This window comes from Schizosaccharomyces cryophilus, assembly GCF_000004155.1.
Source record: "Schizosaccharomyces cryophilus OY26 unplaced genomic scaffold supercont4.2, whole genome shotgun sequence".
Taxonomy (NCBI): domain Eukaryota; kingdom Fungi; phylum Ascomycota; class Schizosaccharomycetes; order Schizosaccharomycetales; family Schizosaccharomycetaceae; genus Schizosaccharomyces; species Schizosaccharomyces cryophilus.
Genome location: NW_013185625.1, coordinates 483,129 through 507,584, shown reverse-complemented (window position 1 = coordinate 507,584; position 24,456 = coordinate 483,129). Strand labels below are relative to the sequence as shown.

At 36.7% G+C, this 24,456-nt stretch overlaps 11 protein-coding genes and 1 non-coding gene across 12 annotated transcripts; 5 read left to right on the top strand and 7 right to left on the bottom strand.

The window, feature by feature from the left end:
• Positions 1-10: 10 nt before the first annotated feature.
• On the bottom strand, positions 11-365 carry SPOG_05283 (uncharacterized protein). Its single transcript, XM_013167481.1, has one exon. It carries the CDS (start codon positions 256-258, stop codon positions 31-33), a length of 228 nt encoding a protein of 75 aa, XP_013022935.1. The 5' UTR covers positions 259-365; the 3' UTR covers positions 11-30.
• SPOG_01761 (myo-inositol transporter Itr1) lies at positions 200-3,738 on the top strand. Its single transcript, XM_013166865.1, has one exon. It carries the CDS (start codon positions 886-888, stop codon positions 2,590-2,592), a length of 1,707 nt encoding a protein of 568 aa, XP_013022319.1. The 5' UTR covers positions 200-885; the 3' UTR covers positions 2,593-3,738.
• SPOG_01760 (src y domain-containing protein) lies at positions 2,762-4,279 on the bottom strand. The gene is made up of 4 exons (XM_013166864.1): positions 4,180-4,279; positions 3,799-4,033; positions 3,087-3,762; positions 2,762-3,045 (listed from the first exon to the last, which is right to left on the bottom strand). Exons 1-4 carry the CDS (start codon positions 4,263-4,265, stop codon positions 2,864-2,866), a joined length of 1,179 nt encoding a protein of 392 aa, XP_013022318.1. The 5' UTR covers positions 4,266-4,279; the 3' UTR covers positions 2,762-2,863.
• Positions 4,280-4,369: 90 nt separating this feature from the next.
• Positions 4,370-4,443, top strand: SPOG_16183. Its single transcript has one exon. It is a non-coding gene; the product is annotated as a tRNA-Ile (tRNA).
• A 314-nt stretch (positions 4,444-4,757) lies between these two features.
• Positions 4,758-7,920, bottom strand: SPOG_01759 (fungal family protein). The gene has a single exon (XM_013166863.1). It carries the CDS (start codon positions 7,489-7,491, stop codon positions 4,918-4,920), a length of 2,574 nt encoding a protein of 857 aa, XP_013022317.1. The 5' UTR covers positions 7,492-7,920; the 3' UTR covers positions 4,758-4,917.
• A 27-nt stretch (positions 7,921-7,947) lies between these two features.
• Positions 7,948-11,352, top strand: SPOG_01758 (Taz1 interacting factor 1). The gene has a single exon (XM_013166862.1). The coding sequence runs from the start codon at positions 8,287-8,289 to the stop codon at positions 11,080-11,082; it is 2,796 nt and encodes a 931-aa protein (XP_013022316.1). The 5' UTR covers positions 7,948-8,286; the 3' UTR covers positions 11,083-11,352.
• On the top strand, positions 11,294-12,894 carry SPOG_01757 (hydrolase). The gene is made up of 3 exons (XM_013166861.1): positions 11,294-11,586; positions 11,639-11,715; positions 11,812-12,894. Exons 1-3 carry the CDS (start codon positions 11,442-11,444, stop codon positions 12,271-12,273), a joined length of 684 nt encoding a protein of 227 aa, XP_013022315.1. The 5' UTR covers positions 11,294-11,441; the 3' UTR covers positions 12,274-12,894.
• On the bottom strand, positions 12,834-15,053 carry SPOG_01756 (dolichol-P-Man dependent alpha(1-3) mannosyltransferase Alg3). The gene has a single exon (XM_013166860.1). It carries the CDS (start codon positions 14,524-14,526, stop codon positions 13,294-13,296), a length of 1,233 nt encoding a protein of 410 aa, XP_013022314.1. The 5' UTR covers positions 14,527-15,053; the 3' UTR covers positions 12,834-13,293.
• Positions 15,028-15,662, bottom strand: SPOG_01755 (cytosolic thioredoxin Trx1). Its single transcript, XM_013166859.1, has one exon. The coding sequence runs from the start codon at positions 15,527-15,529 to the stop codon at positions 15,218-15,220; it is 312 nt and encodes a 103-aa protein (XP_013022313.1). The 5' UTR covers positions 15,530-15,662; the 3' UTR covers positions 15,028-15,217.
• A 1,650-nt stretch (positions 15,663-17,312) lies between these two features.
• On the bottom strand, positions 17,313-18,817 carry SPOG_01754 (steroid dehydrogenase). Its single transcript, XM_013166858.1, has one exon. The coding sequence runs from the start codon at positions 18,281-18,283 to the stop codon at positions 17,435-17,437; it is 849 nt and encodes a 282-aa protein (XP_013022312.1). The 5' UTR covers positions 18,284-18,817; the 3' UTR covers positions 17,313-17,434.
• Positions 18,818-19,722: 905 nt separating this feature from the next.
• Positions 19,723-23,313, top strand: SPOG_01753 (V-type ATPase V1 subunit H). Its single transcript, XM_013166857.1, has 6 exons — positions 19,723-19,899; positions 19,968-20,156; positions 20,237-20,339; positions 20,386-20,449; positions 20,540-21,484; positions 21,538-23,313. Exons 1-6 carry the CDS (start codon positions 19,873-19,875, stop codon positions 21,545-21,547), a joined length of 1,338 nt encoding a protein of 445 aa, XP_013022311.1. The 5' UTR covers positions 19,723-19,872; the 3' UTR covers positions 21,548-23,313.
• Positions 21,576-24,330, bottom strand: SPOG_01752 (secretory pathway protein Sec39). Its single transcript, XM_013166856.1, has one exon. The coding sequence runs from the start codon at positions 24,073-24,075 to the stop codon at positions 21,760-21,762; it is 2,316 nt and encodes a 771-aa protein (XP_013022310.1). The 5' UTR covers positions 24,076-24,330; the 3' UTR covers positions 21,576-21,759.
• Positions 24,331-24,456: the final 126 nt, after the last annotated feature.

The following is a 24,456-nucleotide window of genomic DNA, read 5'->3' as shown; positions in this document are numbered from 1 at the left end:
TCAGAATTAATTAAATGTATGAATATATTATTAACTATCTGTTTGTCCTTGTCTTGTGTTATTTCTTTGTTTATTCTTTTTCTTCAAATAGCTGTTAATGTGATATCTCTTTGATAATAAGATATCCGAGTAACATCTTCGAGTAACAGATCTCTGAATATATATCCTTCCCAGACACACGTATGAGTCCATCGATTCCTCTTCACGCCTTATAAAAGTGCAATTCTTGTTAGAAGGGCAATTGTGAGAGGAAAACATCTGAAAAATTCCTTAAACGTATATGAAGATTACTAAATAGAGTTCGTCTACGTGTCGAGTCTCGTAAGTCGAAAATTTTCAACAATTCACGAAAGACAGCGTTCTTTCTCATGGGTTAGAAATTTCTAACCATTGACTTTGACATTTAGTTCTTGAAACGTCACTGCGTTAAGTCTCCTTGCTTTTTCCTTTCGTTTTTCGTCATTCGTGTTTACATTCTTCCGTTCATTTTCGCCAATAATTGCTTCTTCACCTTTCGTTCGTTCTAAGGATTATTTATTTTATTACATTGTTATACCATCAATTTTTTAATTGTGTTCTCTTATATACCCACCCCTATTGTTCTTTCTCTGTTTTTACCCCACGTTTTACTTTCTTCCTCATATTCGTTTATAGCTTTATAAAGAAAGGTGTAAATTTCGAACATAAAGATTCCCTAAATATAACTAATTAAAGTCTCCGTTGGGAAGGAAGAGTCTTGTAGTCGGAATTGTTATTTGTTTACTTTTGATAAATACTACTTCCACCAAACGGTTTTTGATATTTTTAGAATCCTGCCCGAAAAGAGACAACCTTGTTTTAAATAATTCTTCTTTTATTGTTTATCTATTTTTATTATATTCCCTTATGGATTTAGGACGACAAAAATCTCCAAGCTTTGTCGACAATGAGGCATTCCCCCACGATGTTCAATCGAGCCATGAGAATCCTTTTGAAACTCCTTTAGAATTAGAATCAAGAGAGAAAGCCTCAAAAAAATCGGTTGATGTTGCAAATGTGGATGAGGGGGTAATCAACCCTGAACTTTCGCTATCTGGTCATCATGGATTTAATGATACTGTGGAATGCCAACCTGTAAGCAAACGAATTTGGGCTCTTGCTGCATCTGCAGGAATCGGTGGGCTTTTATTCGGATATGATACGGGCGTTATTTCTGGCGCTCTCGTCGTTATCGGAAATAGCCTAGGGAAAACTATAACCGACGGGGACAAAGAATACATCACATCATCTACCTCTCTAGGGGCTCTTATAGGTGGTATCACCGCCGGCGCCCTTGCTGACTTCCTTGGTAGAAAACCGGTAATTGCTATTGCTAGTATTATCGTCATTATTGGCTCTATAGTGCAGGTTACTGCCCATAGCTTATGGCACATGATTGGTGGCCGTTTTGTTATTGGTATTGGCGTCGGTCTAGCTTCCCTCATCGTCCCTCTGTACCTAAGTGAATTAGCACCATCTAAAATCCGTGGTCGTCTTGTGATCGTATATGTATTTCTGATTACCCTTGGTCAAGTTATTGCATACGGTATCGATACTGCTTTTGAGCACGTTAAACATGGTTGGCGCTGGATGGTAGGTCTTGCTATTGTTCCAGCTTTCTTTCAATTGGTGATTTTGGTGTGGCTTCCAGAGTCTCCTCGCCTTTTGATAAAAAAAGAAAAAGCTGAGAAAGCTTACAATACTTTAGCAAGTATTTATCCTACAGCTCATCCATATGAGATTCAAACTAAACTTCATCTTATTCAGGAGGGTGTTCGTGATCCTTTTTCTGGTACAAGATTGCAAAAGGTTATGAAGACATTGAAAGAACTCTATTTTGTACCTTCCAATTTTCGTGCTCTCATCCTTGCTTGCAGCTTACAAGCATTGCAACAGCTTTCTGGATTCAATTCTCTCATGTACTTTTCAAGTACTATCTTCCAAACTGTCGGATTCGATAATCCAACCGCAACTGGTCTTATTATAGCTGGAACCAATTTTGTTTTTACCATTGCTGCTTTCTCAGTGATTGATCGGTTTGGTCGTCGGCTACTATTGTTAGTTACTCTACTAGGTATGATTGCCGCACTCATAGTATGTGCAGTCGCTTTCCATTTCTTACCGAGAGACAAAAATGGAAATTTCTCAGCAGGGCAGAGCAATCCATGGGCTATTGTTATTTTAATTTCCATGATTGTTTATGTTGCGTCGTATGCTTCTGGTCTTGGCAATCTTCCTTGGCAGCAATCGGAGTTGTTCCCAATGTCTGTTCGTGGGTTAGGTACAGGTATGGCTACCGCGGTAAATTGGGCAAGTAACTTGGCAATCGGTGCTACTTTTTTGACCCTAATGAACAAAATCACTCCTACTGGCACGTTCGCATTATATGGTGGCCTTTGCGCTGCCGGCTGGGTTATGTCATATTTCTGCTATCCAGAATTTGCTGATTACACAATTGAAGAAATCAGTATTTTGTTGAAAGACGGCTTTGGCGTTAAGGAAAGTATGGAGCACCTGCGAAGGGTTCGTCAGGAACATGCTTGGTCTCGAGAGGACAACCAGACAAAAGCTTAGCTTTGGTTGTGACTTTAAATGATTTGTAAATATGAAGATTTGCCCATATGCCTTTGGGGTACTTTTTTTTTATCTGTTTTTATTTGTACAAGATATCCTTTTTTCTTGAATGTTTTCGCTTATTTTCTGTTTGATGAAAAATATGTTATGATCTACTCTTTTGTTTGTTCTGTGTGCGTATAGTTATGTGATTTTTATTGTTCGTATGAGACGTTTATATGACAATACCCATTTTCAGTATCTTAGCTAAATGAATATATTAATTCTATCGTTATGCAGGGTTTAATTCTTCAATGTAATTAGAAGGAAACAATCCTACAGGACCAACTGTAGGTTCAACAACACGACCCTTCCACCAGCCGTCTTTTTGTCGATTCAAGACAATTAGTACATCGCCTGATCGCATGCTAATTTCTGAAGAAAGTAGAGCTCTGTAGTTATACAATGCCCGAACTAATCAAAAAGTTAATAAATATCTGACTGAAAAGACATACCGTAAGCATAAATAGGAAATCCATCAGGCGTTATCAATGGATGTGTCGAAAAGTATTTCTTTAAACTATCGCTCTCCGACAGAACTGTCTTTGATGAAGGAAACCCAGAAGAAATGTGATTTTTATCAGAATTTTTATTGTTTATAGTTTCAGGATACAAATTATTACGAGAAGAGGAAGGTGAAGACATCAAAGGAAATTCCCAGCTACTGGTATTGGGCACTTGCGAAGCATTTACCCTTTCTTTTTTCGTATATGAAGAGGGAAATATATGTTTCCCCGGGTCGTTGACTGCATGAAAATCTTGCAGGTCTCTTTTGGCAGTATCTTTTAATGTTTCTGACGGAGTCATGTTCACTGGCAAAGGCATCTCTCTATTCTCAGGTATCGCAGACGACTTTTTTAAAGAGCTAAAGTGATTTAAATCTTTTGAAATAAGAGGGTTGAGACGTAACATCGTTAATGCCTCACTTAGTTTAGAAGTACGATTTTCTAGCTCAGCATACTCAATGTATGAAGGAGAGAGCGACCTATCCAGCTCAGGGCTGGCTTTGGAAGAATGAAGGGATAATAGTGAAGAAGAAGATGATGGCGACTTCTCTCGTTGCTGGCTAAATTCCGGATTCGTGTAGAGTATAAAATTTTCCATGCTAGCCAAGAGTACATCAGTAGCTTCCTATTGATTAGCCAAAGTACGTATTAAATAGAATACCATGGATAGTATAGATGTAGAAGATCGTTTTATCGCACGTTCCACATGTTCCTGTAATGGCTCATAGACCTGAAGCTGGAAATAACGGTACGCTTCTAGATGTTCTTTGTTGGAACTCATAATTTCATTACTAATTTTCTTGTAGAAATCTTTCAACACAGGGCTACTTTCGGTTCCTTTCAGGGATTTCGTCAATCGAGCTAACTTTCCAGCATAGTCCTGCTCCGCTGCCATTCTAAACATGTTAGTTCATACATTACAATTTAGCGATTAAATCTTGAAACAAAAGCAATCCCTTAGAAAAGCCATTCTGACTTCTGGTCTTCCTTTCCTGTCATTATGGATTCGTATATTGTTTCCTCAAAAGAAAAGACACCTTACCTTTGTTTTACCACCTGGTTCCATTCCAAAAGGCTTTCCACGGTGAATTCTCCATCATCCATTTCTTTAGTTACCAGTTCATTCATAAATTCATTTGGGATCTGTCTAGCTGACGCTTTCTAAACAAACCTTGATTGTTGTATCATATTTTTTGGTTATATTAATCTTAAATATTCTTTGTCTAACAAGTGGTCGCATGATGTAGTTGGTTATCATGTCGATCTAATAAGTCGAATGTCGCCAGTTCGAGCCTGGCTGTGACCATTGTTTTTTTCTTTTTGTCTGTTATGCAAGAAATGTTGTTATCGACACGGTAGTTAGACAGAAATCATAGTTATTATCCTCATTCTTAAAACTAATTGCTGTCAAATTCAGCTTTCAAGTTCATTACATGTAGGAGGTCAGTTTTTGATAGTTTACGAAGTAGTCTTCTAGATGAACAGAAAGTAAGTGCTCTAATACAACTTATTTAACAGATTATGCTGCTTTTGAAACAGTAGTTTATTTTTTCATTTGTAAGATTCCGTAAAGTCGTTGAATATATTTATTATTGGAATGATTAATATTTAAACTATGCAACTATGCAACTATGCAACTATGCATTCAAACGCTATGTTAAGAAAACAAACCAAAACCGGAGATTTTTCGAATAATGAGATGCATAAACCTGAACGACAGATTAGTAGATTATCATAAATAGAAAATAAGAAAAATTAAATAGTAGATATCCGATCATCATCAACATTGGGCATAATTATGTAATTTGGGAATACGAACTGTAAGCAAAGGGGCTGTAATATTCATTTCTTCACAGTCTTCATGATTGGAGAAGAAGGAATCAAATTCATGAACCACCAGTGCCCATTCCACTAAGGCTTGACTTATATATACCAATTTGCCAGCACCAATATCATTTAACGGAGCTTTAGCGTAATGAGCGGAAGCATTATTGCTGTTGTAAAGTAAAACCTTGGACTGAAGTGGTAATATCCCGTGAGAGGAATGCTCTAATATTGTCGAAAAGTTTTCACTCTTTTTTGCAAATCCAGTTGTGTCAGGATGTGATGCTTTAAATGTAAACCGGTAGCGAGGTTTCTGTCTCTTATCATTTTGCATAACTTGCGTAAATAAATATTTGTTTGTTGTTGATGCCTGCTTCGAAAGTTCACTGTCGGGATGGTATCCGGACACATTATTCATAAAAGAGCCAAAGGCCTTCCTTAAGCCACTTGAGACAGAGTTCGAAATTGTTACTACATCACTATATATATTATTAAAGACAGTTTCTTCGTTACGATTGACAGGAACCCCACATTCGGCACTATCATCATAATTGTCCAAAGAGGATTCAGAATTACAAACAATGACCAAGCGTCGCATGGGTACAGGCGCTGAAGGCTTCACTGTTGGAAGGGTTTTCGCAGCCCTCAAGCAATCTTGTGTGTAACACTTATATCCAGAATAGCAATGTTTAAGCAATCTTTTCAAGCACAAAACTATTTCTGCTTTGAGCTTAGTCTCACTTTCATCATCAACTTTCAGTAGTCTCCAGCACAGAAGACGGTGAAAATAAGCACGCACAAGAGGAAAACTATGCAAGAAGAGGGTTTCGAACGTTTCTTGAATCAACAACCACCGAAGGCTAAATAACTCTTTGGCATTCAGATCCAAGTATGGCCATATCGTATAGATGAAAACTATGCTTCTTACTATTGCTATGTGGTTCGATGTGCTAATTAGTCCTTTCATTGCTTCGACCCAAAAAGAAACTTCTGGACGATGAGAATAATTAAAAAAAATCTCAAACCAGCTCTCTGTAAGAGAACAATACATAAAGCATGCTTGAAAATCATAAACGCGAATAAATTTTCCAACACCTTGAAGTACACGCTCTAAAGTATCTAATAATCGCAACTGTTGTTGCCGGCAATCTTTCACTGCTTCGAAAAAGCCTTTCACATGATCTGCCAATTGCTGCAACATCGCTATCGTAGTAGTAGTAACAGCGGGCTTCATGGTAAGTACCTCAGAAGGCGGGTTAAATTCATTGTTTTTTGAAGTAGGGAGTTCAATAAACGCACCAGTCGTATAGCATTTCCGCTCTGACAAGTTTATGGTAGCTAGACAGAGCTGAAGAAGATAAGCATGTAAATTAATGTAACCAGGAGCATAATAAATCATGTCACGAGGGAGTTCGAACGAAAGGTTCTGCGCTAGATAAGAATGATACTCGGCAAGAAACTCAAAATATAATCCGCCTTTTGGTAAATGGAAACGATGGAACCAGTTTTCAGTAAATTTGATGGGTTGCCGTCCATACCCAATGGTAAATTGATTTGAACATAATTTATTGACAACCAGCGGGCACATAATAGAGTGTAAATGCTCAGGGAAAAATGGTGCCATGTATTTCTGGGGTTGATTTCTTCCATCAGTATTTAGCTTTGATGAAATGTATCTGACGAAGTTCCTATCAATCGTGAGTGCTTTAAGAAAATGCTTTGCAAAGTTTTCAAGTTTAAAAAAAGAAAGAACCAATATTTTGGCACAAAAGTTTACCAAGGTGTGCGGTAGTACCTTCTGAGTAAGAAGCCGTACTACAAAAGAAAGAGTATCAAACAAGATGAGTTGATGTTCCATATTCAATAGTTCCGAATGTTCAATCTCTTTCCAACAGGAATGTTCGGCGATAGAAATTACCGACTTGATGAAAATAAGTCTCTCAGATACTGATACGTGAGTAGTTTCCAATAGTCGTATAAGAAAAGCCCACCAATTGTAAAGAATATGACGCGTCTTACCCAATTCCACTTCCGGTAAACCTTGTACAGAGAGACTATTCAAGTGGGGAAAGAGAAATTGATTTAAGATTGTTCCCCTTTGAGTATCCTTACAGCTGACGAATGTTATGAATTGTTCAACTAGAGGGGACTCTTCACGGGAGTCACTGAGTTCATAAGGTACATGCTTATCAAAGCTCCTTGACGCTGTAGAGGACTGGCTTTCAAAGGATTCACTAGAACGAGGCGAGGTATATGAAGACAATGGAGATGATTCATCGGAAGGTTCACGAGATACATGGGAAAGACGGGCTAACGTATCTTTCATAGAATCATTAGGAGGAGAGTTGACTTGATCCGAAACCGAAAGACTGTGTGATAAGGGCTGAATATTTTCATATGAGTCAGAATGCGTAATAACAACAGGGAGAGTTTCTTCTGGACGCTTTGTTGACTCCGGTTGTGAAGGCCTCCTGTTTGGAGGGCCCATAACGGCCATTAAAAGTTCATAGCGGCTATGTATATCTGCCATGAAAGCTTTCTATAAAAATGACAATAAAACCTAAAAAAAGTAGTGGAACAAGTTTGAGGATGAAATAATAAGATTTTTAAAAAGCATGAGAAAAATTAAATGAATAGCAGATCTCCTATTCTATATTAAAGAAAGTGAGCAGTTTAAAGATGCTAATTAAATCAAAAAGTACGAGAAAACGAAAACGAAAAGCGAAAATATAACAAGAAAACAGAGCAACGCCAATTAATGTTGAAGCGATTCAACGCGTTTGATATCAATATATCAATGAGATGGGTATACAATGCTTCAAAAAAGATCGTCAAGTATAAAAGAATGATGAAAACAAGACTAAGAAATTAATTTCTTTTCATTGGCGTGCCAAAATTCAAAGTAATTAGGATGACGGTGGGTATATGCTAATGGAAAGGAACTATCGGGTTGGGTTGGTTTAGGTCATTCAGCACTTCCCATACCAACACCAACTTCAAAAGTCAATCCATACAATTTGTAATTATTATAACTAGACAAATTTCTTTATTTATAAAGTAATAATTTTTAAAAAGAAAGTTGAGATTAAGGCTCACTTCCGCGAGCTAATATAAGGGGGGGCATTGTTTGTGTGACTATATAAACTTGGCCTTTGCATACGCCTACCAGTAAGGAAAACAACCTGGTGTGTGAAATAAATTTTAAGTATATCGCCGAACTCGATAGAGACACTCGCTAAAAGCATAGGAAAGAAGCAGTCGTCGTGGAAAGTGAATGGTGGCATTGAATGGATGAGGGTGAAAGTGAGCAACAGGAGTGAGTATTATGCGTTTTAAATTAAATGATTCTTTTTCGGGAAAGAGCTGGACAATTGAAGATGTCCATTGGACTCCACAGGACTTGGTTTCCTGGATTATGAAGCTTGATATTGACTTGAGTGATGATGCGAAATTGTTGCTTCCGAACGGCATGTCTTTGAATGAGACATTACTGGATGATGACAGTAATGTGGTTATCTACGTACTTGACCAAAACTTGTTAAAATTTAGCATTCCAGAAGGTACCCCTTCTCTTCCCAGCCTTGAAGTGGGTAGTTTCGTCAATAGCTTACCTAATTTTGAGGTTGAAAAAGACAAATTTGTTTCCTTTCCATGGAAAGAGAAATTGCTTGAATACCGTCAGGAAATAGCTGATTTCATTCATGCGTCTTACAACTTATACGAGGAATTGACTCTTCATCATAATCAAATGACCACTAGTCTGAGTGCCCCGACGGTAGCGATGAATTATTTACAACGGCGTCAGTCTGGGATGAAGGAGTTGTTGGTCGTCTTTTATGAGCGATTAGAAAAGGTCTCCATTAACGACCTCCTCCGTGATTTTTTGGCTATGCCAGTTGGCTCTTTGCCTATTACGACTCATAAACTGTTATCTCCAAACTGGGTTAAGCTAGATTCTTGGTTGAACTCTATTTCTTCTCAATATTCTGAAGCTCAAAAACGTGTTCAGCAATGCATCGCGGCTACAAATAGCATTGTTGTTTCCCCTTTCAAAGAGCATTCCTCTATGGAAGAAGCCTATTCTTTATTTCAACAAATAACCAAGTTTACTGAAACAATTAATTGCGATTTGAAGGATCTGCTGGAGCACTGTTTTGAGCTGGCGAAAGACCCAACTTTGTTAGATAGTAAAATTCGAGTCCATGTTCATCATGTGCAACAGCTATCGGTTCTGGTAAACGACTTGCATGGTTACGCATGCTCTTTTCTCGATTCCAGAAAATCATCGTTGATTACGTTAAAATCTTTTTGGCTTGCTTTTTTTAAAGTTTCTCTAAAATATGACACCTTATACGAATACTTACGCCATATCGCCGAGGAATTAGATCGAAGCAAATTAATCATTTCCCAATGTCAAAATATATATTCTCTTTTTGCTGACATTTTAATGGAAGCTCTACGAAGAACTGAATGGCAAGCATCCTATAATGCAAATCACAGAAGTACCCTTCCCATAGACCAAGAGAAAGAGTCTAATACCCGAAAATCCTGGCTGAGTCAATTCTCTAATTTCTTATTTAATCATGACCAGTTAAGATATCTTCCTACAATTACACGAAGCGAGCTGTCTGCCTTCCTAAACAATCTTCAAGCCGAGCCCAAATATCAAAATTTTTTGCATATTCTTAGCAATCGTCTTTCAGAGTCGCTTGGATTTCCTAATCCTTTGCAAGGTGATGCATTACCTAGTAATAATCAAGAAATCGCAGCACTTCAAGAACGATTAGCTATCTATCAAAACCGTTGTAACAACCTGGAAACTATAATGTTGCAGCAGCGACATTTACCTATTAATACAAATCTAAATGATATGGCCCAACCAAACACACCTCGCGCAGATGTAATGGATGATGGTTCGCAGCCATTTTATCGGACTTCCCCCAGTATTGTTCCTTTAAACATTATAAGAAAATTTTCCCAACGTAAAACGTCTTTTTCTGAGGGTCTTGCGTCCAAATATCAGGTTGAGGTAGAACAACTTCGTCACGAGTTAGGCGAAGTAGTAAAAAGAAATAGCAACCTTTCAATAGAGTTAAACTCTAAAAAAGAGCGTGTGCATTTCTTGGAAACGGAAAATGAAGAGCTCTTAGCAAAATATAACGATAAACCTCCGCGTGCAGATGACTCTTCTTTAAGAAATGAGGGATCGCAAAACGAGAATCCAGTTGTGAAATTATCACATGCTTTTGATGAAAAGCAAAATATCATGTCATTTTGCTCAGTCTTTGAAAGTAAAGTTTCAAAGTTACAGGAGATTTGTGATGTCTTCAAGAATGAAATCACTACGTTAAGACAGCAGGAAGAGCTTTCAGAAATGGCTAAAGATTCTCAATTAGTCAAGAAGCTTTTGGAGGAAAAAGCATTAGCAACTCAAGAACAAAAGAAAATAGAGGAAGTTGCAGAATCCAGAAGAGAGCAATGTAAGGTTTTAACTCAAAAGCTTTTTACTTTAGTTTTCCGTTGTCATGAACTACGGACCGTTTTGCAAGAATGTGTGGGACAAGCTGGCCAAGAAGTGGATCGTGATGGTTTCTGTAATGGCTCTGATCGACAAGTACAATTTAGTTCCAAAGATTTGCAATATCTGTACTGGATGGACAATGATGATACTGACCAGTCCTTCCAGCAATTTATGAATCGAATGGCTTCTTTAGATATTGACTCATTTCATGAGTTCGTGGTAAATGTTATCATTGAAGCCCATAATAATGAACTTCGCTGGAAGCGTGAGTTCCAGTCTAATCGAGATAAGGCCTTGAAAGCCATATTAGAATCCCAAACCAAAGTTTCTTTGCGAAATTTTAAGCAAGGATGTTTGGCTTTGTTTTTACCGACTCGCCGTTATATTCAAGGTCAGCGTATTTGGGCTGCGTTCAACGTTAATGCTCCGAACTATTATCTAAAAATCCAAGACATCTCAAAGCTTAATTCTCGTGACTGGATGGTAGGAAGGATAACATCCATTGAAGATCACGTTGCTGATGGAACAATTGACAAATGGCTAAAACTACCTATGGGCACTATTTGGCACTACGTGGATGCTATTGATGAAAGACTTTAAAAGACTCGTTTCGACGTTTTGATATTTATGATGTGTCTCTTAAATGAGATAGAAAATCGCAACACTCTCGTTATCCCATTGTTTTCATTATTGATGTTTATTTAAGAATGAAATATTTTAGTATGGCGCTTATGATGAAAGACATAAGGCAGTTAATGTCTATACTAGAATCTTTTTTTTCATGACCGATAACTTAATATTTTAAATGAATTGATTAGCATTCTTACAAATTTAATTTGGCACAGAATCGTGTTCTTTCAATACCTCCAGGTAGAAGTATCTAGTCATCCTAGTAAGCATATAAACTACCCATCGTTAACTCAAGGTATAAAAGTGTGAACTCTGAATAAGATTGCATTATGAGAAAGCTGAAATTAATCACATTTGACGCATTCGGTACAATTTTACAGTTGGCAAAGCCTGTGCCATTTGTTTATTATGAGATGGCACGAAAGTATGGAATATCAGTGTCTCTGGAGCAAGTTAAAAGGAACAGCGATCATGGTATGTTTAAGAGTTATAGTTTTGTATTGAAATTGACTAATACGAGCTTGAGCTTTCCAAGAAATGAGTAAGATGCATAAAAAACAAGGGCTCAATGATGGATTAAATCCTCGTGAATGGTGGTTTAAGGTAATTATAAATTTAAGAAACAAAAGAAGAAGAAATTTCACTTGATTTTTGAAATGAATGAAACCATGGATAAAAGAAAGACTGACATATCTCTAGGTTATTAAGAATTCATTCCCGTGTCCGATCCCTAATATGATGGCAGAGGATTTGTGGAATCACTACTCTACAAAATCAGCATATCATATTCATCCACTGTTTGAGGGGTTTTTGAGAAGAAACGCCCAAGAAAAGGGTTATGTAGTTGGCATCATTTCAAATACAGATGATCGTATTTATTCTGTGTTTAAAAGCTGTGGGTTTGCTGATTTAATTAATGTTTATGCATTCTCTTATGACATTGGATGTCAGAAACCAGAGAAAGGCATATTTGAATATGTCAGAAACAAGACCGGTCAACTAACTGGAGAATATCCAGCTCCTAAGGAATGTCTTCACTTTGGAGATGATCTTATAAAGGACGTTGAAGCTGCTAAGAATGTGGGATGGCATGGAGAGTTTTGTAATATACATACCAACTTTCCTAAAATCATTCATGGCTTAGAGCATTCCTTGGAATAAGCAACAAGCATCAAAGCTTACGCTTTATAATTCCTTATACTAAATGAAGAATCCGAAATATTTGACGAAATATAAATCGATGTACAATCGACGATGAATCAAGTCTACTTCCACTTACTCGAACGCTCAAATCCATCCAAGGAGAGCCTTTATTTCCATTTTCTATTTAATTCTTTCTTTGGCTATCAGACGGAAGCCTTCTGTCCTTTATGATACAGCTCCCTATGGATATTATCTCCCGTCCTCAACAGGTTTTGTTTGAATGCACAGCCCTTTTATTCAATTCCGTAGTTTCTTTTCAGAAAATGGTTTCGCATGCTATACTACATATGATTTATAAAGTCAAGGATTATATGTTGTATCAGTGATCTATGTTATAGTGAAGAAACCAACAGCAAACGGTTTCACCATTTTTAAAAGGTAAATTATTTGATTGAATTATAGAAAAGAAATGAATGAACTCGAAACACGATACGAAACAACAAAATACATTCATTTCCTTCTTGTTTCCTATTTGTTTACATTTATATAACGCATCCTTGCGTAATCCAGTTTCCCATATAATGACTTGCAATGAAACAACTGTGACTTGTTTTGATGGTAAATATAAATGAGTATATATTTTTCAGACTTTTCCCATATACCTAATAGACAAAAACGAAAACGATGCTTTGACCGGTACTAATTCTTTAGATGTTGATTCAAATATCAGGAAATTTTGTAAGGATTTATTACCAGTCAGTGTATTGTAAACAAAGGAAATCTTCGAATGATTAAATAATGAAATTTTAACAATCTGTCAATCCCCTGAGAAGTTTCTTTGACGAGAAAATTCATAATTATGACGATGCTTTTCCTTTGCTCAAGATTATGTATATTAATGAATTAATAAAATATTAAAAAGGACATTTTTGTTTAGACGAACGGTAAAATAGTAGATCAGCTATGTTGATAAGTAGTAGGTTAGCTGCTGAAGATACACGTCTTTTTTTTTTTTAATAGAAAGCTTGGAGATGAAATTTACGGTCGCTTAGGGTTCCTCGTCAGCAGTCTGTAAATAATAATAGCTGGGATAGAAACAGCAGTGATGGAAGAAATAGTGGTGCTTGGAAAGACATTCCAAGCATACTCTTGAAGTCCCCATAAGAGCAATGTTTGTAGCATGGAAAGCTTGGCTTGATAAAGCATGTAGGGAACATACCAAGCAAACCAAGCGTAAAACTGATAATGCAGTGAGCGAGCACAAAGGATACCAATGAGGTTGCTAGTGGTCAAGGTTGTTAAAATAAAATTAACAGAAATGGGAGCTACTGATGGAAGTGGCTGAAGGGTCAACATGGACCTCACCATTTGAAGAGGAGAAGCTTTCGATGGGTAGTTCCATTTCTTGATAGCAAAGGTAGTCAGGAGAAGAACATGAAAGGATAGGACAGTTAGAGAAAAAAGAGGAGAATAAAAGATAGATTTTGGAAGAAACCGCCAGTTCACTGTCCATTTATAATCAAAGACTCTACCAAAGTCGAAGGCTTGAGACAAGTAGCTCCAGAAAAAACCAGAAAAGGGAACTGAGAAAAGAGCTTGAACGAAGAGAAACGTGAAAATGTTGAGCCAAGTCTTTTTTGGTCCAACAGCTTGCAGGAGCACAACTAAATAAGCTGGAAGAAAAAGGAGCGACGACATCTTAATGGAACAAGCAATGCTCAAAAAAATGGAAGAGACCTTCCACTTTTTTTTGCAAGCAAAAAAAATGAACAAAGAAGCAAAAAGGCTATTGAAACTGTCATTAAAGAGTCTCAAGATGAAAATACTGTGAAGACGTTTGGACAAGATCAGCAGCCCATAAAGATATAGGGGAGCGTGGACGGTTCTGAAGATACAGCCAACAACAAAACTAGCAGACCAGTAGACAAAAGCGAATATGTATTGAGCTTTGGTGATATTGGTACCGCGATCTGTCATGAAATATAGCAACGTATACAGTAAAACATGACCACCTGGATATACGAGAGGGCCGGTAGAGCCATATAGCATCCGGTAGTCTCGTTCACCAGACAGGAAGCCACTGATTTGCTCCATGTAAGCAATCCAGTCGATTTCTGTATAGGGGACATTGGAAATAATGAGTATGACAAAGGGAATTTCGAGCCATAGGATGCGGTTGGGCTGGAACCATCGTGACGAAAGAAAGCGAAGGATTAAGAGAATAGGATCAAACCGGTTTAGACCCGTTCGAATGGGTGAGGGGACGAGCATGGTAGGACAAATGAAAAAGGGAAGGGCTGTCTATGACTGAAATGGACAAAAACAAGTGAAACAGAATGAACAGTTTTTTATTTCACAAGTCGTTTTCATTCACTAATTTACGTACAAATAATGAGAACCAGCTTAAACTACTGGCTGTTAAAGACCCAAAGAAACGTAAATAAACTCAACGAAAAAAAAAAAAAGTAAAAATACCAACAAAAACTTGAAACGAGATTTAATAAAAACAAATAAGTATTATTTTCCAGAAAAATATTCATGAGATGAGCAAAGAAAATACAAAGACAGTCAGATTATGGTTCTCAAATGTTTTCATACGGTCATAATGAAGTAGCGAAGGTAGAAATGCTCTTCCAAGGAAATGGGATATTTGCACTGAACGTTGCTACATGAAAAGAAGCATTCTTATCATAAGACAAAGTTCCTGATTCCGCATTTCTTTCTTACTTTACAAAGTGAACTATGTCTACTACTTATATACCAAGCAAACTTTTCTTATGGCAATTCTTTTGAAAAAAGCTTCAGATATAACTGTTTCCTTTTTTTATTAAAAGTGAATAGATTCTATTTCATTCATTCAAATATTCAACACAAAACAAAATTAACAGAGGAGAGATCTCGAGTCATCAACAGTGATGGGTATAATTAACCTAAACTATAGGAAACAATACTTTCATCACATTTAAAGGTTTTCCTTGATAACAGCTTCGAGTTTGGCAGGGTTGGCACCAACAACTTCAGCGACCTTTTGGCCCTTCTTGTAGAGGAAGAAGGAGGGCATAGCATGAACACCAGCCTCAGCAGCGATCTCGCTCAATTCATCGACATCGACCTTGATAAACTCAGCATTGCTATAGGTCTTGGAAAATTGTTCAACCTTAGGAGCAATGGCCTTGCAAGGACCGCACCAAGTAGCAAAGAAGTCGACAACAACAAGCTTGTCTTGAGCAATGACAGCCTTGAAGTCTTCAGTCTTGGAAATTTGGTTCACCATTTTGTGTACTTTTTAAGAAAATGTGGTTAAAATCTAATGATTAACGCGTAAATAATGAAATTACAGTTCAAAACTCTGGTGTTTTGCTGTAGTAGATGATGGTTCTTTACAAGTTCGAAAAGCCCCTTTTATACTTAGAAAACCCGATGCTGCTTACGCGACATCGCTTATGTACATAACACGGTCCAGAGCATAGCCTCGCTGGGGATGACGTTTTGCTTTCAAATACTTTTCCAGAATAGTGGTTTGGACGCCAGCTTCGAATTCAACATAACGATATTTTTTTATGGTACGATAAATTTACGTAAGCAAGATTTATCATAGATTGAAATGTAAACAAAGACGATTCCCGCAAACAATGGAAGGAAAAGTAGCATTATTAACACAAGGGTATGGGACCGTCAGAAAGAGTCTGAAACCTCTATTTATGCTTCATTCCTTGTGCCGTTGGCAAGTGTAGACTTGGATTTTGAACTGCTTTCGTTTTTTCCAGTCATCCTAAGCCTTTGAAACAAGATTTTCTAAACCTTGTCTATCCTAATTGCATTTAAGGATCTCTACCAATTGCTTATGCTACGGTTTAACCCTTTTGTTGTGCTTTTCTTTTCATTTCTACCCACTACTATGTTTTACTACTTCCTTCCATATGATAGGAAAATCAGACATCGTTTTAGGGAAATTTGTTAATACGAATAATATCATTTTATCGAGGATGAATTAGAACAAATATCGATATTGCTGAATCATAAAGATCGGCTTCTATATGCTAATGGCAACAAGTGAACAGGTTGTTTTGTTTGTTTACTAAGTACTTACTAAGTAGAATAGATAGGCTGCATTCATATGATTGTTGGTGATTTTGGCTGAATGCAATTAAGGAATGTTTTCAGTCCTCGTGATGAACTAGTCGATCCATTCCTGTTTATATCCATTCATTGAAGACCGAGAGTTTTCTAAATAGCTACTGTGTTTAAAAAAATACAAGAGAAATGTTTCATATTCAGTCGAAAACACCCTGCTCTTCCATTAAGGTATCGGACTTTTGTTTGTGTTTTAACAAATCATTCGTTATATTGAATAAAGATAGTATAATATCGTCCAATAGTGATCGTTTAGGATGATAAACAGGGAAAATGTTTCTGTAAAAGGAAAAGAGAGTTTTCCGACACAAAACGCGTTTCTTCTTCTTTTTGTTTTTTTTCTATTTCGTTTTCTTATTCGTTTCTTTTTTGAGAATGTAGAAAACAAAAACAAAAAGAAACTCGATCTTGTCGTATTACCTTGGATTACGGAATCGTCTTATAACGCTACGGAACACCCTATCGTAAGCAATGATCGCTTGTGTCTCATCTGCAACAATTCATCCTTTCCTTTGCAACTCTCTGTAAACAAAGACAAATTTAAAGGTTCTCTCCATCATCATGACTGATACGCAGCTTCAAAACATTGTAAGTACCTTTGGTGTTTCCATGATGTTCCTAATTATCGTTTACCACTACCTTTCGCGTTCGCAAAAGTAAGTCCAAGTTTTGCAACCGAATGTTTCAGCAGAACGGCTGCTCTCTTTGCCATCCTTTGTTTTGTACTCCTTCATTTCTTTTTGATACAACAAAACAAGGAATGTACGTTAAATTTAACCCGATACTTATTACGATCGTTACGGAAAACTTGCAATGAAATTTCTCCTTGTTCCTCTTCCGTCATCCTCCTTCTTTCTCTCTGTTTTCTCTTTTTACTTTTTATTTTTTATTTTGGAGGCTGTTTTGAAGATTTCTAATATTTATCAACGTCAAGACAATATTTCATTGATCTACTACTCTCGAAAGTTATGAATTCTCTTTTTAATGAAACTACATGCTTTTATTATATAGTTTTGTGTTTTATTCACACTTCCTGTGAACCCACTTAGTAAAGGAGAGGAAAAATGATCCATTTCGGCCGGCTATTGGCAGTTTGTGGTTTACGAGAGGCTTGCTTCGATGTTTGCGAGTACGAGGTTGCAATAGTGATCATACTACCCAGAATCCATCCGTAGACAAGCCATATGATCCAGTGATTCATCATACATAGGAAACCTGTATAGAGGATAACTTCTCCAAAGTAATGAGATCCTGCAATCCAGCGAAATCCGCTTTTCTGGAGAGGCAAATAAGATCGCTGGTGTTTTTGTGCAATCAAATGCTCATGACTTGCATTCTGCCACACGTTTCCAAATATATACAAACCCAGACCAATTCCTTGTTTCCAACCTGCATATTGTTCATAGTCCCCCAGACATGCAATTAGAATAGCTAAAAAGGTATGTGAATAGAAGAAGTAACCCAACAAGTAATGTGTTATCAGCATCTTTGACCCGCTATTGCGAAAGCGCAGGCTTTCATACAACCGACGTAACATATGAATCTGAAACAGCACCAGAGAAACCTGTGCTTTTCTACTGTATAGTAATTCTGTCTTTGCCATTTGCAACACCGGACTATGCCATGAATGTGAAAGCACAAGAGACACATAGCACAGGACGAGAAAGAATGTATACGCATAGAAATGCCAAAACCAGTACTTGGGAACTTGTAACCTTGAAACGATTTGAGGCGTATTATTTCGCTTAGAGTCTTCATGGCCACTGTACATCGTTATCCATTTCCACTTGACTATTTTTGGTACAACTAGTACAATGGTCGTTGTAGCTACAAAGTACAAAGCCACTTCAATTTTTAAAAGAAGAATCCATGTCTCCAATTGCAGTTGCAGCATTTCAAAAACACAAACAATGTGACATACACTAAGTACTGACCAACTGACTGTTTGGAGTGATAGTTATGCACCTCAAGTGAACCAAAAACAAAATTGCAAAAGGACAAAGAAAAAAAGGTGAAGTAGATCTGCTTACTGAGGCTCTCCAGTAGAAACAAAGGTTTGTTTTCTTGTAAGTTCACCAAACATACAGGAATCGTTAGAATTATGGAATTCAGCAAGTTTCCTAGGCTTATTAAAACGTATTTTCAAGAGATTTATGATTCGTGAAAGAAAAACTGATAATTAAAAGAGATTTTGTGGTTTCTATTCGCAGGTTATATCGAATAGTATGAACCTTTTCTTCAGTCATCTTTCAGGAAATTATGCTGGACCAAAGCTTACGTTATGAATTACTCAATAAATAATCAACCGCACCATTTTCTGAGATTCAAGAAATGCATCTTGGTATGCTAATGCTTTCTCGTCCTAAGAAATATTATGGATTTTCCATTTCGAGCTGATACTCTTAGACAGTGGTAAATTTTGGATTTTGGAGGCGAGCAGGTATATTTGAGCTGTTGATGATATCTCTTTTCGCTTTGTATTTTTTTTGTTCACTCGTGTAAATGTATCTGAATTCGCCTCGGGTTATACGGCCCTTTATTGGAAATGTCTTCAGAAATCTATTATCCCCGTATGCTTCTTGATACTCGAAACATGATTAGGATACCGAATTGCTATCGTACATACCGATTGGCAATACTTTTCTAGCTCACCGCTGGGCTTTGCCAGTCTCAATTTCATGGAAACTACTTGATTCTTGTCGCTCTCATGTCGTTGATTCTTACTTTTTAAAATATTGAGTTCTAGCAAACTGAACACTTGAATATATGGTCAGACTGTCATTGCGAGTATTCTCAAGCCATTGTGATTCAAGGAAAGTTGTCCTTAAATGAATCGCAAACACAGGTATAGCGTTTTGGAAAAAGCATGACAAGGAAAACGGAATGGAGATTCCCTAAGGCTAATCTGTTGTATCCAGAGATGCTAGACAACTGATCTGAAAACAATGAACGAAATATGATCCTTTTCAACGTGGAACCTTTAATTATGTTCCTCGCGAGGAAGCGTTTTTAATTCCTCATTTCAATGTTGAATAAATCGTATATATTTTAGCCTTTGATAACTAGCATACTATTGAAGAGCTCAGTCGATTAATTTTCCTATCTATAGCATTTGTAAAAGTATAAATGGTTCTAAAACTATACTACGAGTGTTTGTATGGAAGTATTGTGATTATTGCTTGTACAAATCCTAAAGTAATTGAAACCCAGTTTCTTCAGATTTAGTAGTTAATGTTTTTCATTTTCCAAATATAATTACAATGAAATTAGAATTCTTTCTTTATAGCAAGAAAAGTATAAAATCAGGCTTGTCATATTCACCCTTTTGTGGAGGGAATTTCTTCTTTAGGCCTATATCTTTCCTACAATTGAACACACATATAACTCCGTTGCCGGACATTTAGACATCTAACATTGCAAATTTTTCTTTTTAGAATTTCTTAAAAGTTATTTTGTTGAAAGAATCAAGAAATCTGAGATAGAATGCCTTCTGATGACATTAGTTTCGATGTAAGTGCTTTAAATAGACTTTGCTGTGTCAAGAGGAAGAAACCCATACTAATTATCTTTCTAAAAAGAATGTCGCCTCTCCTCCTCCGGCTGTATTGGATAATCCCAGAATCGACAGTATTGTAGACAATGCTCGTAGTGCAGCTATTCCTTGGCATGGATATCAACGATCAGGCATTCTGTCAGAGAATGAATATGGATTAGTCTCAGATATAATTGGAAAACCACTAGATGTTTTTAAAAGAGTCATCGAATCTGTAAGTTTTCTCACTAAATGGACTATTGGTTTTTTTATCTTTTTGTTCTGCCTACAGTGCTCCAGCTAACGTTTATGAAGGATGTAAAAGTCTATACTAATTTGTTCTTAAAGCTATTTTCGCTTACAATGAACCCGGACATAGTGAACTATGCTTTTGTGAAAGTGGCCGATGCTTTACTAAGTATGTCTTGACTTGGAGGACCATTATGCTAACTTGTGTTATTTAGATTCTAAAGAATTTTCTTATTTTTTTATCCCATTGTTCTTCAAATTCCTAAAGGAAAATGAAACGTATGTCATATATTCGATACTAAAATGAAAAGATTAGCTGTAGCTACTTTGTTATATTTGGTTCCTTAAGTCACTAACATGCTTGTTCAGTTACTTTGAGAATTTGGATACAGATGGCAAGCTTTTATTTGCTCAAGTATTTGCATTAGCAAACTTATATGTGGCTTGTAGCTGTCCCAAAATGTTTACTGTATTTTTAGAATACTTAAGCAAGCTTATGACGAGCACAGACAATTATCTGTGCCTATTTGCTACTCAATGCCTTGCTGCTATGCTGAACTTGAAAGCTCATCGTTATGGTGTATGGGCTGAAGGCTCTTGCCCTTATCGTCTAGCTGAGATACTTCGAAGCTCTTCTGCTGATTCTCAATTGCAATACTATTCCCTTTTCTGTTTTTGGCTACTCACATTTGAAAGTCCCATTGCTAAAGAAGCTAACAAGCCTTTTGATCTTATTAAGGTAATGGTTCACATTGCAAGATCAGATACGAAAACAAAGGTTTATCGCATGATTCTCGCTATATTTTCTAATCTTTTACAAAAAGCTCCTAATGAAAATATATTTACCATGCTCCTCGAGAATGTTGATAAAGCCGTCAAACTACTTCAGCGAAGAAAATGGGCTGACGAAGAAATCCTCAGTTATATGGACTTTATTATTTCCACTTTAGAAGTCAGCTCTCAGCATTTATCTACGTTTGATATCTACAAGTCTGAAATTGAAAGCGGCCAGCTCCATTGGTCACCTTCTCACCGCTCAGAACAATTTTGGATAGAGAATGCCAAGAAACTCAATTCTGATAATTACTCTTTGCTTAAAAAGTTATTTCAAAATTTACAAAATCATGGCAATCCCACTTCACTTGCCGTTGCATGTCATGATTTGGGTGCTTACATAACATACTACCCTGAAGGCAAGAGTGTCCTTGTGAAGTATGGCATGAAGCAACGTATTATGGAACTCATGAGCCATCCTAATCCAGAAATTCGTTTTGAAGCTCTTAATACAGTTCAGAGATTAATGACTGAGGTTTGGTAAGTATCAGTCCATTGTCAGTCTAATATTCACCTTCTTACTAATTATTTAGGAATAATTAATTATTCTATTGGTAAAAAAAAAAAGGTCCTTAGCTCATCTTCCTCGCTAATTACTTTATTTTTATGCCATCTGATTTAATATACGATCTAGTTTCTATCTTTTACCTTTGGTAATTAAAAAAATAGGTTATTTGATATATCAAGTTATTATTAAGGACTGTTACTGATTTTTATGTAGAGTTATGCATTAATGACTAACGTGCAGATCATATTCACTCTTGAGGAATGCCTAAGACCCACCCTAGACCACTAGTGAAAGTATTCGTGACCTTCTTAGTTATATCTTCTTCATCGTTATCGGAAAAATCTGGATTAGGAAGGGCTGTGAGATTAGATTCATTATAATTCACGTCAACACCATCTTCCGTGGGCGAATCTACTTCGGCAGCAGCAAGAGACCACTCTTTATCAAAGTCGTCTCCATGTAACTCTTCATCATTAATCGATTCGTTAAGTTCTGGAAAGGCATCAGCACCCAAATCACTCTCAGTTTCTTCTTTATCCCTATTTGATTCAAATTCTGTCCAATAGTTTACAACATCATTTAAAAGTTCTTTTGGGGCATTAGCAATAGCAAGTTGAAGCATCTCCAGTCTTATTTCGCGTGACTGAGGATCATTCAATGGAGTTTTCCCAATTTTAAAACAGATCCTGTAGATTCTTTCCCGCATACTGTCGCTCAATTCCGCTAGTGTAACAAGTCTGTCTTCCACTAACTGCTTTGCAGTCAACATATCGCTTTTCAGCAATGCCGCATCTACACACCTGTTCACAACCTGCTCGGTAATTTGGCGAAGTTGTGTAATAACGTCGTTATAATTAAATTCTCCAGAAGCTTTGTACAATTCAATCATAAGCGCCATTAGCTCATCGACTTGCTGATATGAATGCGAATCTTGGGTAATAATGTAGGCTAACAGTTTGTTAGGATCCAAATTGTCCTCTATTTGCTTAGGCGACAACGGTTTTCCTTTTTCTATTAGAAAATCAAATTGCTTAATTAAATCCACAGAGTTAATAAGGGCATAAAGACGACGACGAATTGTAGTAAGGCTATCGCATTCACTAAAAACATCGAGAACTCTACTTGCAGCATTGAGTTTTCCGCGATTCTTGTTCATACTAGAAGCAGAGTGAAAGTTTTCGTAGAAGCTGGTTTCCATACAATTCTGCAAACTATCCTGATCAATATCAGGTAAAGCCAATTGATCCTTCATCTTGTCCAAAACGCTAAAATTTGATACGGATAAAATCTTTTTAAGGAATAAAAGGCTTATTTCTTTTGATTCTATTTTATTAAAGAATAGATCTTGACTCTTAAAAGAAATGATGAAAGAAAAGCATTTATTCCAATCATTATAAGAAACAGTCTTCGATTCACCTAGAGAACTAGACAAATACTTTTGGAGGAAGCTTTCCTGTGATTGCTTGTCTGAGGCAGATATATTCAGACAAGCTCGTACATTCGGAATGGGAAACATATTAGCGCTCTTAAGAATTGGAATAGCGTCAATGATACGATATAATAAAGTAACAGACTCACTAGAGGGATTAGTCAAGTCAGTACTATAAGATAAGAAAAAATCTATAGAGTTTTTCACGGGTTCCTTCAAAAGGTTACCATAAGGGGCAGGCGACAGCTTTAACTTTTCCTGAATGTTCGCAAGCATTTCTTTTCCCAAAGATAAAGTGGTAGTAGTCGTTTCATTGCAAATATAAAGAGAAGATAAAGCAACTTTCATCAATAATAACCGAAGCGTAAAATCATCAATGTTCCAGTGCACAAGTAGTTCATGTAGTATCTCCAAACCATCCGTTTTAACCAACTGTAGTAACTTTTCCCACACATACGACCAGCTTGTATACGCATCGTCAGATTCAGATTCTGTAGCTAGAACAAAAGGGAGGATGACTTCGCTCATTATCGCAACACAGTTTTCAATGCTCAAGATTGGAAAAGCAAGGGAAATTACATCACGAATCGAAGCTTTTTCCATTTCATCTAAATCAACTGGTACAGAAGTGAATTGAGAAAGACGATGAAAGACTTCGAAACGCCCACTACTCCATTCTCTAATTTCAGAAGGAGCTTGTGAGCTTTTCATAAGTAGGTAAGCTAAGTGCACCTGATTTGTTTCTTCAACAATTTTTCTAGAAAAAATAGAATAAAACTGAGATACATTTTGAATCGAGGGAAGACTGCATTCCCATAGTCCCATTCGTCTCAAACGATATTGGCATAACTTGTCTGACGGAAGCTTTACTGTAGAAGCAACATCCAACGAGTTACAAACTTGTCCCTGATCCGTATCAATATCTATATAAGGAATGTAGAGAGCAGGTTCTGTTGTTTCTGGTAAAAACTTAACTAACAGAGACAGCCAGTTCTCCAACGTCAATGACAGACTGCCATACACATATTTAGCCTCTGATAAGTTTGCATTCGTAATTAAATATAGTAATAAATAAGTTTTCTGTGATTTCGCTAGCAACTTGTACCATCTTGGGCCTACTTCCTCTTCTTCCATGTTTTGCTCTGAATAGAAAATGCCTTCAAAGGAAACAGTAATTAAAGTCAGACCAAAATAGTTTTTGTCTTAGTTCAAATGAAATAATAATTAAACGAAACTTCAAAATATTTTCTTGTAAGTTAGCCTCGACATTAATAGTTAAAAATAAGATACAAGAGCTTCGCAATGATGAGTAAGTTTGGAAGAGGAATTAAACCGTTTACGGATACTAGATTCATGTTTCTTTGTTGTTTTTCTTTTGTCATCTCCGGATCATTGAGGAGGTTCTTATGATAATATAAAGTATACTACTGCAAATTCATTTTGCTTATGGGACCAGACTATGCATCTTCCCAGCAAGCTTCAATGAATGAATAGATTGATTCAATTGAAGTTTAA